Here is a 15,435-nt window from a genome sequence, read left to right on the forward strand (position 1 = left end):
AGGTGGCCAGAACAGAGCCCTCTGCATTCCTGGGCTCTCCCTCCATCCCCTTCTCCATTCTGATCAGAACATCATCAACTTTAAGTAATCTGCTGTACCAGCAAACGTCCAGGGTCACCAAGTAGTGCAAAACACCCCTCCATTTAAAGGGAAACACCTAAAACTCTCCTTGTCTTTCCATCAATTTGCCCAGGACTCACTACAGACATGAAGCAGGGCTTCCAAGGAGACATAAGATTCCACCACCTACAGCCAGTTTACTCCTCAGGGAAGCAGGAGGCGGGGAGAGCCTGACCTCTCAACATTCCAGGACAGAGATCCCCACCAGAGCGTGACACCACTCATTCGGGCCAAACACAAGAGACACATCTTCATGTCGCAACATGCACCACGCACCGCGCACCGCGCACCATGCAGGGTGGCAGAGGTGATCAGAACCCTAGAGGTGATAAGAAAGAACGCAGTGTCTAGTCCTTAACAAAAAGATACAAACTAAGACTTTCAGGAAACAGCTGCAGAAACAAGTTTGCTATGTAACTTGAGTAGTACATGATATGCTGTAGATGTCTTACCTATTACAGGCTAAATTATAACCTGAAAGTACTAGCTTTCACAGCTACTTAGCATATAAAACAAAGTTCCCCTTAATTGCAAACAAAACAAAAAGACTCTCATTTCAAATTAATAAGTAAAAGAATTCAGTTCTGGGATACAATTTTCTTAGAGCCCCAAAATTAAACAAGCAAACCGACGCAGGAGGGACAGAGTTAAGACCAAAGTAGAGACAGGAAAACACGGAGAGCAGTGGTACAGTGGAAACGATCATCGGCCAGAAGTCCAGATTGTGGATCTGCCCAGATCCGCCAGCACGAGATTCCAACAAGGCTCTTGGCCACCCGGGCGTCAGCGTACCCTTCAGCAGAGGAGGGGGTGGGCAGGAAGTCCCTCAGGGCCCTGAGCGGAACCTGACTGTGTGCTGCTGCCTCAGCTCAGCGCCTGCTCCAGTTCAACAAGTCCCCACCCTGCAGCACCCGCAGCTCCATCGGGCCCGCGCTCGCGGGGGAGAAACGCCCCCCCCACGGCCAGAGCTCCCGCCTCGGGAGGCCGCCCCCACTGGGTCAGCCGCCCCCCCCCCGCAGACGTGCTCCCTGGACGCCTTTCTCCCCTTTATGTATCGCTACTGCCGTAATTCTACACTGACTTACGGCTTCTTCAATAAACGTCTGCTCTATTCGTTTCTAGGATCCAAAATGCAAGGGGACCGTAGTTGCCTTGTTCAACGTTACACACCGAGATTTAGTATACTTCTTACCATATAGTATGCACCACAATCTTTTGTGAATAGAAGAATTACTGGATAAGAAAGTATTTCAATTAAGCACGAAAAAAAGTCTAGCTGGGGGTACAAACATATCTAAAGATTAAATTCTTTTTCTCAAAAAATGATATACAGAGTTGGAAAATAAAGAGGGCTAAGAAAGTAATGAAATCTCTACAAGGTAAGGAAAACAGATATGTCATGCTCAACTGTTAATGTTTACTTATGAAGCTGTGACTTATTTTACTGGAGCTCTTTTACTTTTATTTTTTATTAAAGTCTATATTTCAAAACCTTAGTAAGATGCCTTCTTTTAATTCTGCCATCCTACATTCAGCTGGCACCCAAACATTCCCACCACAGGGCACAAAGTAACGAGCCAGAGGCACTTTCAGCCTGGGTGACACGGGGACAGCTTTGTGACTTGCAGACATACACAATGCCTTGCATATTTGAATAAGATTATTTACCTTTGTTCTTTAGAAGGTGGAAACAACCTTAAAAGGTTAATAACACTTGAGACAGCTCTGTGTCCTAGAATTATACATAAGCCACTAATCATCACAGAATCACATCAAACGTATTAGAACATGCAGTTGACACACTTGTCACGCGAGAAGACAGGCGACTTCTCTCCGCTGACCAGGTGCAGAGCCCTATAACTATGAAACGTTATGAAGCCTCTCGTGGCTCGATCATTAGCTGCATACCTGAAGCGTTTAATGTTGCACTCTGTGAGAGAAGTTGATCATTGCTTATGGTCAAGGTGGCACCCGTAGATTGATTATTGATTGCAGGTGCTGATAATCTTATGCTTCCGTTCAGTTCACTACTTCCATTAGAACTGTGCTGTATAAGATCTTGACCTAAACAGAAATTAATACTGTGATATCTGAAAGTAACACGTTAATTCACATACTGGCAAGTATGTTAAACATATAATAACATCCTTTTAAAAGTGAAAGCTATTTCATTTTTAATACTATTTAAAGAGAAAAAAAAATGAAAGTAAGACCAAGAAATACACTTCCCAAAAGGAAACTATTTGTTCACACTTTTTAAGCTATAAAGTTTTTAAGTGCTTCTTAAGAGTTCTACTTTAACCCAGCATTTAGGCACTTAGAGCTACACACTTTGTTGAATTAAATTTAAACCGAATTGGAAATACTTCCAAACATGGTGGACCCCCAGCTGCAGCATCGAGGGGCACGAGGGAGGGTACCAAGGCCTCCCTTGCGGCAGCAGTGGCCGCTACAGGTCTCCTGCGGGAGGGTCACTGCCCCACGGCGCTCTGGACGCGCACAGCAGGCTCAAACACGCCGTGATGTCTGTACTCCCACCGAGAGACATGGGCTTCTGTCAGCTTCATTAGCTTGTAACCTTTACATTACAGCATAATTGTACAATGTAATCAGATAGTATGGAAACAGAGGAACATGAAAATTAAAAACCCGAGCTGTTTCAATGAAAACCAAAAGACAAAAGGATGCTGCACTCAGCTTCATAATCACCAACACCCTCATGCCACGCAAGAGAAACATAACTGGGGAATGAGGCTGTGCAACAGGGGTGGAAATGTGGGCAAAATAAAACGTGCAGAACTCCTACCAGCAGAGCAGACCCATTTTCAAAGACCTGCGGATAAATGCTCAAAATCGTGTAGGCATCGTTTTTCTGACTCTCTGCTTGATGTGGCTTTTTATTAATAACTAGACTAAAGACATCAGGTAAGAGGACTTTTACTGTACAAGATAACTGGGGGAGACTGAGGGCTCTCCTCACCTTTTACCCAATGTCTAACTTTTTTCCCAAACAGCTTATGAATTGCTCAAGGTCTGTACACCTTAATTGAAGTAATATTTGCATTCTAGCATTCATAAGCATTTATAATTCTGTGCATTCATGGAAAAAAGAGCATTCTACAAAATAACCGAAAATTTCTATAGCATAGCTAGATGCTTTCCACAGGTGACCACAAATTAAAAGTTTTTCTAGACTTCTCAGAATGGGATAAGAAAATGTTGAGTTAGGAGTCCCCACAGCCAATTCTCATTACACACAATAATGAGAAGTAAAGGAATAAGAAATCTTAAGCCCAGAGTTTGGGCAACCCTTATTTCATCAACTGACAAAGATTTCTCCTAGGATAACCCTTTTAAGCTATTTTTTTTTAAATTGCAGTTATATTCACCTAATACACTAAAAATTAACAATAAAATAACTAAATGACTGATAATAGGAAAACATGGGAGAAACAGAAGTACAAGCCACAAACACAAAAACACATTTGCCGAACTATAAACAAGAATCCCACATTATGTGCTTTTTGTATAGGACTAGCACAACCCCTCAAATATTGAGATTATGCAAAAAAAGTTAATTCGATCAACAAAACAGCTTTCTGAAAATAACTCTTCCATGTTTCCAACATTAAAATTCAAATATATATGTATATATATATATATATATATAAATACACATATATTAAATAAAAAAGAAGAAAGTTAGTGAATTAGATAAAATTCAAAGTTAATTTCTACTGCCTGTTAGCATCTAAAAACCACTGCGTGTCATCGAGAAGCAAAGCTCCATCCAGGAATAGTTCCTCAAACTTCTCACATACACTGAAAGGAATAAAGACACCCGTTAAGAAAGAAAGCTTTTGGTTTTCTTCTCAATAACTCCTCTTTCTTTTCCAATCATGGCTTTTGCAGAAATCTCAGGCAACAGGGGTAATAACTACACTGGCCGCTCACACGGCTGTCGGCCCAGTGCTCCAGCCGCCGCCATACTGTGTCTCCAGGGAGGTTACTTTGACCCCAGCAAAATGTTTTTCTTTTCTTTTCTTTTTTTTTTTTAAAAACCAACAGTCTCATAAGGTGGTTGTGAGACTTAAATGAGTTACTATTTGCCAGTCACTAGAATAGGACCTGGTGCACTGCCGGGGTCAGAAAGACTGTCGCTGAATTTCAGAACCACTCAGTTAACATGACGAGCTCACAGCTAAGAGCCACGTGGGCAAAGCGCACCTGTGAAATATGCTCCAAGCTCACTCAGATGAGAACATACTGTGAGAATTAATGCTCTGTAAGGGGAAGAACTGACCATGAGCATCACAGGCCTGGACCAGGGAACACATTAGCTGGTGACTCACACGGAGGATCAGCTCGCCAACCTCGATGGCCTGGGCTGCCAAAGGGTGTCTTCCACCCACTTATCTAGTTGTCGATGTTCTACCATAATTTTCTACATAATCTGAGAAGAATTCTGAAAAGGTCAGGGGGGTAGGTATCTGTAATCTCCTAGTGTAACCACTTATACCGATTCAACTCCTTTACCTCAAAGGAGCATGGTAAGAATTATGAAGCCATGGTTTTCTACTCTTGGCTAAACAAAATATATTTGACAAAGCTAACTGGCTCAAACTGGACATGCCATGAGGAACCACCACGTTTAATCCCTGGTATCAGATGGGGACTGCAGGATATCATTCTCACTAAACTGGAGTTTCTCACATAAATTACAAACACTTCCTGAGGCACTGGATTTAGGCAAAGCTCAGTCTTGCAGGAAAAAGATACAAAAAAGAGTTACCTAAACTGCAGGTGAAAGGATTTAAAAAATTTTAAGACTAACCGGAGATGGTCAGGGTAATTTCCTGCGGCGACCCCGAGGACGACGCAGCGGTGGGCCCAGCAGCCTGCGCCAGCACCTGGCTCAGGCTCGAGTTGTTAATGGTCAGGGTGATCTCGTGGGGGCCACTGGAGGTGGACACCAGGCCTTGTGATGTCATCACCTGAGAGAGGTCTTGCGTCCCTGGTCATCGTTATAAAACAGAACAAAGCTGGGCTTAAAAAAATAATCATTTCCTCCTTTTTCATATTAAAATATTTTAGTGCAACTGTTACCTTAAAAAGAGAAGGATTCAAAATACAGTGTCATCTCTAATTCCTTCAACTAAAATGATTTAAAAACAAACAAACAAACAAAAAGCCTTATGATGAAATAGGAAGCCGGTTCCATGAATGCAATAATCTCTGTGCATATACTGACTAAACATCACTTATCATCAGAAAAGCTTATTCTTAGGACGTTTATTCGTTAAGCTTTATAAAGAGGAAAAAAACAGCACCCCAGTGTCCCCAAACCAAATCTGTGACTGTCAGCAGCGAGCCGAAACTCCAGCTGTCACACTCAACTGAAGCGGCAGCTCTCACCACTGCTGCTGGTGGTCAGCACGGAATCCTGCTCCGAGAGCGGGCCTATGGTCAGGTTGGCAGACGTCACCGTGGGCTGCAAGGACAGGCCTGAGATGGGCTGGAGGACCACGCTGGCCGGGACCGTACTGTCTGGTGTCTGAAGGGAGCTGTGCTGCGGGGCCAGGCCGGGCTCCGAGGTCGGCTGCGGAGCAAGCAGGTTACCCTGCTGTAGCGTCTGCTGCAGGACGCTTGGGTCAATCTGAAAGCACAGAGGTTGTTGTGATGGAAATGTCACGCCGAGTGTGACTCACACCACCTGAAAGCACAGAAAAGCCTGGCGGGCGTCGCACCTGTAGCGTGATATTATTAATGCTGGAAGCGTCGATCCCAGAGATTTGAACGCTGGGTGCAACCAAGTTAGCAGCCAGCTGTAACTGTATGCCCTCGAGGGTGGCCAGGCTTCCATCTGTCAAAGACACTGTCCAGTCGCCACCAGCTGCAGAGGAAGAACAGGAATGACTGCGTACCAGACACTTTCTCAAACAGGAAAAACGCACTGGGTTTCTAAATACAGAAGTTCTAAATACATATCGACATGACCTAGCTAACAAATACTAATATTTACTTTACACAAGCACGTACATATCTAATTTAATCATCACAAAACAAACCTTGTGAAATAGAAAATAATATTATTCATTTTAAACACATCAGGAAACTAGGCTCAAAGAGATCACACTGAGTAGCCCAAGATTTAAAACAACGCTATTATTTTGTCTTATTATGCTTTAATTGTGCCATGGGTCACGAAACTGAAAGAAAGCCACTTAAGATGTCCTGTAGCTATTAACAGTTGCTACGTTATTTGTGAGTGCACAAAAAACCCAACTGACTAAAATTTAATGCTTTTCAAATACTGTGTGACCCAAGAGCAACTGGATAACTCTCGTATATGAAAAACAAGGTTCACGGGTAGCTATAAATTACGTCTCGCTATTAAGTTTGTGAGAATACTAAAAAGGAAACAGGTTTAAGCCCATCAAACTAAACAAAGAGTTGAAGCGTGAAATGCAGAAGTGATGTTAGAAAGAATGGGAAACGGAAAGGAAGCTGCGTCTGGAAGTCAGGACTTCAACCTCCCGCGGCCCCGCAGGAAACCCTCAGGAAAGGCAGTGTCCTGAGGCTGAAGGTCGCGCCGCCCCCGCCCCCCCCCCCCCAATCCCGGCGTCGACAGCCCTGGTGCCTGTCAGCCCTACTCACCGGACACGGAGGCGGGAAGGACGGCCTGCCCCAGCAGGCCCTGCTGCAGCAGACTCTGGTCCAGCTGCCCCGCCAGCACGGGGCTGTTCATGATGAACACGCTGGGGTCGGAGGAGGGCGGAGGGGGCGCGCTCACGGGCTGCGGCCCTTCCGGCGGCCCCCGGGGCCCGGGCTTCCTGGCTTTCTTGGGGTCCGGTTTGTAGTGAAACTGCATGTGAGTCTTCCTCCGCCCAGACGTGCGGAAACGCAGCTCACAGTGGGGACACTTGAACGGCTTTGCTCCTGTGTGCAGACGCATGTGAACCTTCAGGCTCCCCTTGGTGGAGAAGGCGTTGCTGCAGACGTGGCAGCTGAAGAGCTTCTGACCTGGGAGAAGGAGCCGAGCGTCAGCGGGCCGGCCGAGCGCTCGCCCCCGTCGGCCATCGGCCTGGCTGCCACCGCGCTGCGTCCACCGACCCCTGCGCTCCCCAGGGCCCCTCGCTCCGGAGGGCCAGTGGCTGGAAAACTTAAAAGTAAGCGAAGTTCACTGTCGAGGATCCGAATTCAGTCTTTCCACGACACAGAGGCACGGCGAGCCCTGCCGGAAGCGGGGGCCCGCCCTGCATCTCGGGCTCCGCTCCCTCCCTGATTTTACGAAGCATGAGCTCACGCCTCACAGGTCTTCTCCTCTGACAAAGGGGAGCCCGAGCCGCCGGCACAGGTGGACGCCACCTGGCAGACTGCGCTCCGGGCGCACGTGCCCAGCTCCTGGGGCGCCAAGTCCTCTAACGCACATGGGCCGCGGGGGGAAGAAGGCCAGGCAGGCGGGGCTGGGCGCGGCGTCAGAGCCCCGACCCTGCCCTGGAGCCTCTGCAAGGAGAGAGCCCGCCCGCCCCTGTCGCCCTCTCCTGCTCCCGGAAACCACCACGGACTGTGCCCAGGGCCGGGCTCGGCGACTCGCCCTGGGACTGGCGGCGCCTGCTCCCCTCACACTGCTCGGGGCCTCAGAAGTCACCTGAGAGGGGGCCCTGGAAGGTGTCTTCCCAGAGACTTTCTTCCTAGTCCTGACACCCGGGGGCCAACACGGAGGCTTGGTGCGCAGGAGGCGTCCTGAGTGTCGCCGGCACCTGCCACGTGAGCTACCATGCGAGACCCGGGACGCAAAGCCGCTAAGCGGGTCCCTCCCGACCCTCGGCAGCGCCCAGGGCTGCAGGGGAGGGTCAAGCACAGATCCTAAGGAGACAACAGAAGAACTGTCCATAGAATAGGCAGCTGAAGGACTTCGTGTATCTGTTTACTGAATTCCACACACGAACCCATCAGAAAAGAATCACAGGGCTTTACGCCTATGTGTGAAATTCCACTTGTACTCCCTTGGTCAATTCTGCTTACGGCCAAAACTTCAGAGTGTAAATTGGTTTGATAATCATAATCCTACACGTCCTAACAACGCTAACATTTACTCCGTGTTTACCAGGTGCTACTTTTACTTTTCTAGGCGATTTAAACTCCCAGCGGGGGGAGTGGGGGGGGGGTACTCGTGTTAGCCCCATTTTCCACACGAGGGATGGGCAGGTCAGAGAAGTGGCTCACAAGTGAGGACAGACTCCAACCGGGCAGAGGCCCAGGGCCCGCCTTCTCACCCACGAGGGCGCACCGTGCAGAATCAAGAAGCAAAGGTTGAGTACGTTTTACTTAGGATGATTAACCTTCAGTTCCTCACATTAGATGAAGAAAATGGCCATGAAATTTGGACGTTAATTGTTTTCCTTTATCAGATTTTCCCCCCACAGAAACAGAATTGCTACCCGGTAAGTGTAATCAGATTTGTGAAATCCCCAGTTTTCACAAAATTTCAACAAACTGAATCTCTGGCCTGAATGAGACTAAGAGTTAATCTTTCTAACACAGGTATTTAACTCTGACTGAGACAACTTATAACGCCACATCTGAGACCTAGATCCTTTCCTTTGGTGTCAGAGATCACTTTCTCCATGTTGGGAATCACAAATCTTCTATATTCATTTCTTCGTGGCTCCTGATTTTTAAGCTTCCTATCATCTTGAAAGTATGTGTGCAAAATACATAGGAACAAGTATAAAGTGCTGTCGGAAGGCATCTACCAACAGTGCAGGTGTTTGTTCTTACCTGTGTGAGTCTTCACATGGCAGTCTAGGGTAGATTTAACAGTGAAACTCTTCCCACATTCATCGCATTTATATGGCTTTTCTCCAGTGTGGATTCGAACATGCCTAGCCACAAAGCATTTGCAATTAAGTGTCTTTCTTTTTAACTTTATACGCATTTACAAACAACTTCATGATTTAAAATTTATAGCTATCCATATAAATAAAAATTATGCGTGACTATGTACTGAATAAATTTAGCAAAACTTTTAAGCTTCACTCTATATAAATAATACCATAAACAAATCCACAAGACAACAAAGTAATCTGCAAGACCAATGAAAACAAGGCTAACTTTCTTGAAAACCAAAGAGAATCTTACAAATCAGCAGTAAGACAAGAAATATCACAGTAGAAAAACAGGCAACACACAGGCAGTGTAGAGAAGAAACACACGCACCCAAATGCCACATGAAAAGGTATTTCCTAGACTCAGAATTTAAAAGGAGCACGTTAAAATGACAAGCCACCCCTTTCCTATCAGTCTGATGATGACCCACCGTCGGCTGGGTGGCCTGGGAGCAGGTGCTCAGAGGCTGGGGGATGTAAGCGGCACAGCCCTCGAGGCCAGTGGGTGTGTCCATCAGCACTGACCCCGGGCGCCCACACAGGTGCACACAGAGCACAGGACAGTGGGGCTGGCCTAGTGCTTCCACACTGAAAACTAGGCAGTCATCAACAGGGGTCTGGGATGCCCACACGACAGAACAAGACGTCGCGATGAAGGATGAAAGAGGTGGGCAGGTACTGACAAAGTTGTCTGAGACCCCACGATATGTAAAAATTAAACCAAGACCAGAACTGCAAAAGTTAATGCTGACGTATGTGTAGACATTTCTGAAAAAACACACAGAAGAAATTGCTGATAGCACTTGTCTCTGGAGAGGGGAAGGCTCTCCCTTCATCGCCTCCTCCGCTGTTTTCAGTCCTGGTTCGCTTCACAAGGACACCTGTCCAGTACACAGTGGGGGCAGCTGAGCCTCGAACGATTGTTAAATGAAGGACAGAAGGAGAAGGCAGGTGGGCTGCCAGGCGCAGCAGGCTTCTCGTTTCCAGGAGCACCTGCCGCCTCGCCCCCTCACGGGGGGTGCAGGCGTCAGCAGTCCCGCCTCCGGGGCTCACCTGCTGGCCCGGCTGGCTGCTCGTCAGCACCACCCGCCGGCCACGCGCTGCAGGCCTTCACAGCGGCGAGAGGACGCCCCCGGGGCTGCCCAGCACGACGCCCTCATCCCCGATTCGCACTCCTGCCTCCCGCTGGGGCCCTGCCCCTCCCCACAGCCAGCGCGCTGCTCCCCTGTGGCCCCCGCCCGCTCCTCTCCGTAGCTGAAGGTTCCAGCGTCTCACTCTCGGCCTCGGAGTCACGCCGTCATCTTCTTAGCTCGTTCCTCCTCCCCACCCGCCGGGACACGACGCCGTCTCGGCCCCGTGACCCAGCTCGGCCGGCCGTGCCCACGGCCCCTCGCCCGTCTACCCGTCCCTCTCTCACTGGCACACGTCCCTTCCCGGCCGGCAGGAACACAAGGGCAGGGGTTGCTGGCTGCGCTCACGCGACGAGCGCTTCCAGCCTAGCAGCTTCTCGGCAGCCCGCCTGCCCTCCCGTCACGTGCAGGGCTCTGTGCGACAGAGGGGCAGGAAGACGCCCGTTTGGCTTTCCGAAGCCGCCGGCTCTATTACTACCCGCCCTGAAATCCCGACGGCTCCTCCCTTCAGTCACCCTCTACCTCTCACCCAGCAGTTCCACCTCCTGAGGCAAAAGACGAGCGCTCGCCCCCCCGGCCCCCCAGCACCGTAAACGAGAAGCCTGCAAACGCTTTAAGAGAGCGCTGCGCTTCGGCCTTCTCTCCTGGAGCCCGGCTGCCGGCTGCCCTCCGCCACTCCGCCAGACCACACGTCAATCACCGCCTCGCGGCTGACGTGGCCTCGACCCCCAGCGCTCGGGCCACCTCCCCGTGCGAGCGAGCCTCGCGCCATACGGACCGGTCGCCCTGCGGGGCGGGCAGGCACCCGCTGCTGTTCTGTGCGCCTGCAAGGCTGGGCTCAGCGCCGCGTCTGCCTCAGGAAATGATTTTTAATTCCTTTTACTGCTACCACCGTCACACAGAAATAAGCACAAGCAACCCACAGAGCAAGCAAACTTCTAGCTGACGTGCTGAATGAGCTCGCAAGGAAGCCTCAAAGCGCACACGGGCCTGAAACCAGAACTCAAGAAAGGCAGAAGCCACTCTAGAGGCGCCAGGTTCAGACAGCGCACCAAGGGCTGCAGAGGAGCGCACGGACCGCACGTCCACCCCGGGGCCGCGGGGCCTGCACCGCACCTGACCAGGTCGCTGGGCTTCTTGAAGCTCTTGGGGCAGTAGGAGCAGCAGTTGGCGTGCTTGGGCTCAGCCTCCAGCTCTGCCTGCCTGTCCTTCATCTCGCTGATGCGGTCCTTCTCGGCGGCCGACTGCACCAGCACCTGCTCTGAGACGGTGGCACTTTCCTGCGGCCGAATCTTGGCCAGCTGTGCCGTCTCCTCCTCTGTGAAGGTGATGACCTCGGGACGAGCCTTTCTAGACACATTTTTTTCAGAACTGTCTTCCTCTTCCTCCAGACCCATCTCTAAACAAAATGTAGGAAAAAGGATCAAATCCTAATAAAAAACTAAGTTGTAACAGAACAAGTAAAACTAAACATTTAACTTAAATATGTAAAGTTAAAATTAGCAACTCAGTGAGGCTATATTTGGGATGGTAAAGGGTTTTTCCCCACCACTGTCTGTTGAGAAGCTGGTCAGGGCGGAAAGGCCATGCCTCGGGGGAGGGGTCACCGACAAGGGCAGATGCCGTGGCTGCCCGTCTCCTGCCAGCCTTGCCAGCAGGCCGGCAGTGGGCTCCGACAGGGTCAGTGTCCGCACGAGTCAACAGCACTCATACACACAGACGTTCATTTATCAACACGGGCGCAAAGTGAATTAGCCTAAGAAGATGAGCAGCCCAAAGGAAGAGACCAAACTGATAATTAGCCAACAGCCACCAATTAAAAAGACTTACTGAAAGGAAAAAAAACACTTAAAAAAATGTATGTTTAAGTATTCTCTCAGTGAAATGTAAGGATATATTTACATCCATTAAAAAAAAGAATAAGCTGCTGTTAAAATGCAACTGAGAAGGAAAAAAAGGTTTGGCTGGGGACAGGGGACGGGGGACAGGGAGACTTTATTATTCCACAGATGGCTAAAAAATTTTTTTAAAAAACAGCAGAAACACTAAACAGCAAAATGGACGGCGGTCAGAACCAAAACAGTGAACTAAAAACTGACGGATGGGCCTCCGAGTCGCGCCCCCATCTCAGCACGCTCACTCTGCCAGCATCAAGTGCCAAGGGCGTGAGGCGCACCGTGCTGGCCGCAGCACAGACAGGAGCCCAGGCCCCGGGACACCGTGTAAACTATCAACAGCATAACTCACGCTGCGTGTGGAACAAGGTCGTTTAAAAAATTTAAAACGCTGTGCACTGGCGCCATGTGTCAGGATATGCAAGGTGCACGTTCTGTCACCGTAATTTCACTCTGGAACTTGCTGAAAAGAAATCATCTCGTAGGTACAAAAAGCATAAGCACAAAATAATCCTCCTGGGATTACTATACTTGGTGTGGGAACTGGGGCCATCAGCTCGTCTACCGTTTAAGTTAGCTTCACGGTATCTCGTGTCGATCAGATGAGAATGTGCGTGGTGAATAAGCACAGCGTCGAGGGTTAAAGCCCCCTGACCGCCAGCTCTTCCTGTTACACTGCAGCACTGGGCAGCCACTGTGCGTCCAGCAACAGGAAACTGTGTAATGAAACACAATGGAATCCTGTGCAGTTGTTAGAACTGATGTACATCCGTGCTCACTAATCTCAAATTCGCCTGTAATAAACACCCATAGACGACAACACTGCATTTAACGTGATTTCCTAATAGGGAATTCAGGTCCCCCTACGCGTGCGTACGTGCGTGCGTGGGCGACAGCCTGCCTGTGCGGGGATGCTGGTATTTTGGTGCCTGGTGACCAGTGAGGTAAGAAGTTTTCCTCTTCGTGCCTCCCTGAATCTTTCTTTCAAAGAGCAAATTATGATTGCTTTCATAATCAGAAAATGAAATAAGTTAATATACGGGTACAAATCACCTCTGAAATGAGTTAATCACTAAGTTTCAGCATCGGCTGATGATAAACCTGAATCAACAAAGGGACCACACCTCCTCCTTCTGCCTCTCCCGGTGCTGACCCAGCCGAGGGGACTGTCTGGTGCCTCTTCATGTGCTTTTTACAATGAACTGTGGTTCGGAAACCCTGCTCGCAAAACGGACACTTGTAGGGCTTCACGCTCATGTGCGTGGCCGTGTGCCTGGTGAGGCTGCCGTTGGTTGTGAAGGAAGCGTTGCAGACGCTGCAGCTGAACGCCTTTTCTCCTGCGACAGCAGAGACGGGGTCAGAACACGTTCGTTACTTGAAAACCGTACGCAATCAAAGCAAAGATGCGCTCAACAAGCTGCAAAACCGAAGGGCAATGTACTTGCTGTGGTCCCCAATTTTTAGGAATTGAGGGTCTTTCAAGAAGAGGTTATTTTAAGAAGACGGACGGTCATAATGAAGCAGACAGACCATACTAAGCCCTGACAAGATGTGAAATCACTGCTGGTGGACAAGGAAAATGGTGCGGCCACTCTGGAAAGGCCACTCTGGTTTGGTAAACCCCAAGGTTTAAACAGCTAGCGTATGACCAAGCAAGTCCACTCCTAAACAGAGAAGCGAAAACTTGCATCCACACAGAGACGCACAAAACGTTCATGGCCAAGATTACTCCTGACGGCCGAAGAACGGCAACACCGCAGCTGTCCAACAGCTGAGCAGCGGACAAGCAGAACGCGGCCTCCCCACACAGCGGACTACCAGTCGGCTATACAAGTAAGTGGGACCCGTGCCACAGCGCGGATGGACCCTGAACACGTGCTGAGTGAGGGAAGCCAGTGACAAAGGGCACCGTGTCGCATGGTTCCGTTTACAGGAAGAGCCCGGAACAGGCAAATCCACACGGACAGGAAACAGGTCAGTGGTTGCCTGGGGCTGGGGGCCCTGAGGGGTGTGACGAAAATGCGCTAGAATTCATATGCTCTAGAATCACGTATGGTTTTCCTTGTGTTTACATCCAGTGCGAGGCAGACAATGACCTGTGTGTGTCTTCTCGTGGGACTTGAGGACCCCAGAGGAAACGAAGCCACGTCCACAGAGCTTGCACTTGTAGGGCTTCTCCCCGGTGTGTGACCGCACGTGCTGCTTCAAGTGGCTGGACTTCTTAAAGCCTTTGTTGCAATAGTCACATCTATACACACAACACAGACCATGTTAATTCACAGCATGATCACAAATGCAACACCTGAGAAGGGAAGAAAAGCAAACACTCTTCACCAACAATCAGTAAACAATCAGGCATAACTGTTACAAAAACCAGGTATGCTCTCCAACATTTAAAACTCTGAAATACTAGCAAGAAAAACTTGTTAGATCAAATTCTGCTCAGACTGTACCCTTAAACACATTTTATTATTTCAAAGTTAGTAAAACCTATAGCAATCCTCCAGGAGAAATAAAATTTGATTAACTACAAACTATTCCTTTAAACATAACAGGGAATTTATTATGTGCTATTTTCTTTACCAAGTCATAAGACGCTGCGAACCCTTCCGCTGCATTAGGGTCAGAATCACCTCTGAGCCTAGACACTTGGAAATGTCAGTTCGTATACTCTTTAGTTGATAAAATACTTTACCAAACAGATGTTACTAGAGCTATTTTGAATAATATATAAATATGCAGTGTTATTTTCCTCTCAGTTGCTATGAAATATATTAAAATTAAGGATGAAACAATTATAAATTTCAAAATTCCTATTCACATATTAAAAAATTTTTTTTAATTCTGAAAGCTTATTCCATTTTATTTCCCTATTTTTTCCATTTCCAGATTTTAATCTGTGACAGGAAGGTACACAGAGCACACAGCTCAGCACACAGCCGCAAGTTCTTAATAAATGTTGAATGAACGAATGGGGAATGAATGAATGAATGGCCAGAAGTCCAGGAACGCCCAAGCAGATGTCACAATGGAATCACAAGAAAATATTATACTAATCTCACTTAAAAATACCGATGCAAAATCCCAAGTTAAACATTATTCAATAAGTATGAATAATGGAATAAATGGAAGTGAATAAATGGAAGTGTGACTAAAGTAACAGGAGGTTATATATGAAACACACAAAGAGCCTTGGACAAAAAGGCACAATATAAATCCAAGTTATCTCTGAAGACACGGTAACAGTGGCCTAGAGTGGGGACAGAAAGCTACAGCAGAATAGTTTACGGGCACAGGCTGCTGCATCCAAACCCCGCCAATGTCACTGACTAGATGTAGAAGCTTTAGCAAGTGAGTCTCTTTGGTCTCAGATACTTTCTTTATAAAACAGGGGTGACA

The 15,435-nt window shown here is 48.3% G+C and overlaps 1 protein-coding gene across 16 annotated transcripts in view; it reads right to left on the reverse strand.

The window, feature by feature from the left end:
- The window catches only part of ZNF236 (zinc finger protein 236), a 98,971-nt gene that overhangs the window by 20,500 nt on the left and 63,036 nt on the right, over positions 1-15,435 (reverse strand). For 15 of the 16 annotated variants that reach the window (XR_009004990.1, XR_009004989.1, XM_057526174.1 and 12 more), the window contains 9 exons: positions 14,133-14,284; positions 13,161-13,373; positions 11,258-11,540; positions 8,905-9,008; positions 6,778-7,143; positions 5,868-6,013; positions 5,536-5,776; positions 4,955-5,134; positions 2,029-2,184 (listed from right to left, as the gene is read on the reverse strand). Coding sequence is in view for 14 of the 16 variants with exons in the window: in XM_057526174.1 (XP_057382157.1) it covers positions 2,029-2,184; positions 4,955-5,134; positions 5,536-5,776; positions 5,868-6,013; positions 6,778-7,143; positions 8,905-9,008; positions 11,258-11,540; positions 13,161-13,373; positions 14,133-14,284 (1,841 nt within the window). In the remaining 2 variants the exon portion in view is untranslated. The remainder of the gene's footprint in view (positions 1-2,028; positions 2,185-4,954; positions 5,135-5,535; positions 5,777-5,867; positions 6,014-6,777; positions 7,144-8,904; positions 9,009-11,257; positions 11,541-13,160; positions 13,374-14,132; positions 14,285-15,435) is intronic. The other variant, XM_057526172.1, reaches the window with a different exon arrangement.

The sequence above is a fragment of the Balaenoptera acutorostrata genome, chromosome 13 (assembly GCF_949987535.1).
Source record: "Balaenoptera acutorostrata chromosome 13, mBalAcu1.1, whole genome shotgun sequence".
Classification (NCBI taxonomy): Eukaryota; Metazoa; Chordata; class Mammalia; order Artiodactyla; family Balaenopteridae; genus Balaenoptera; species Balaenoptera acutorostrata.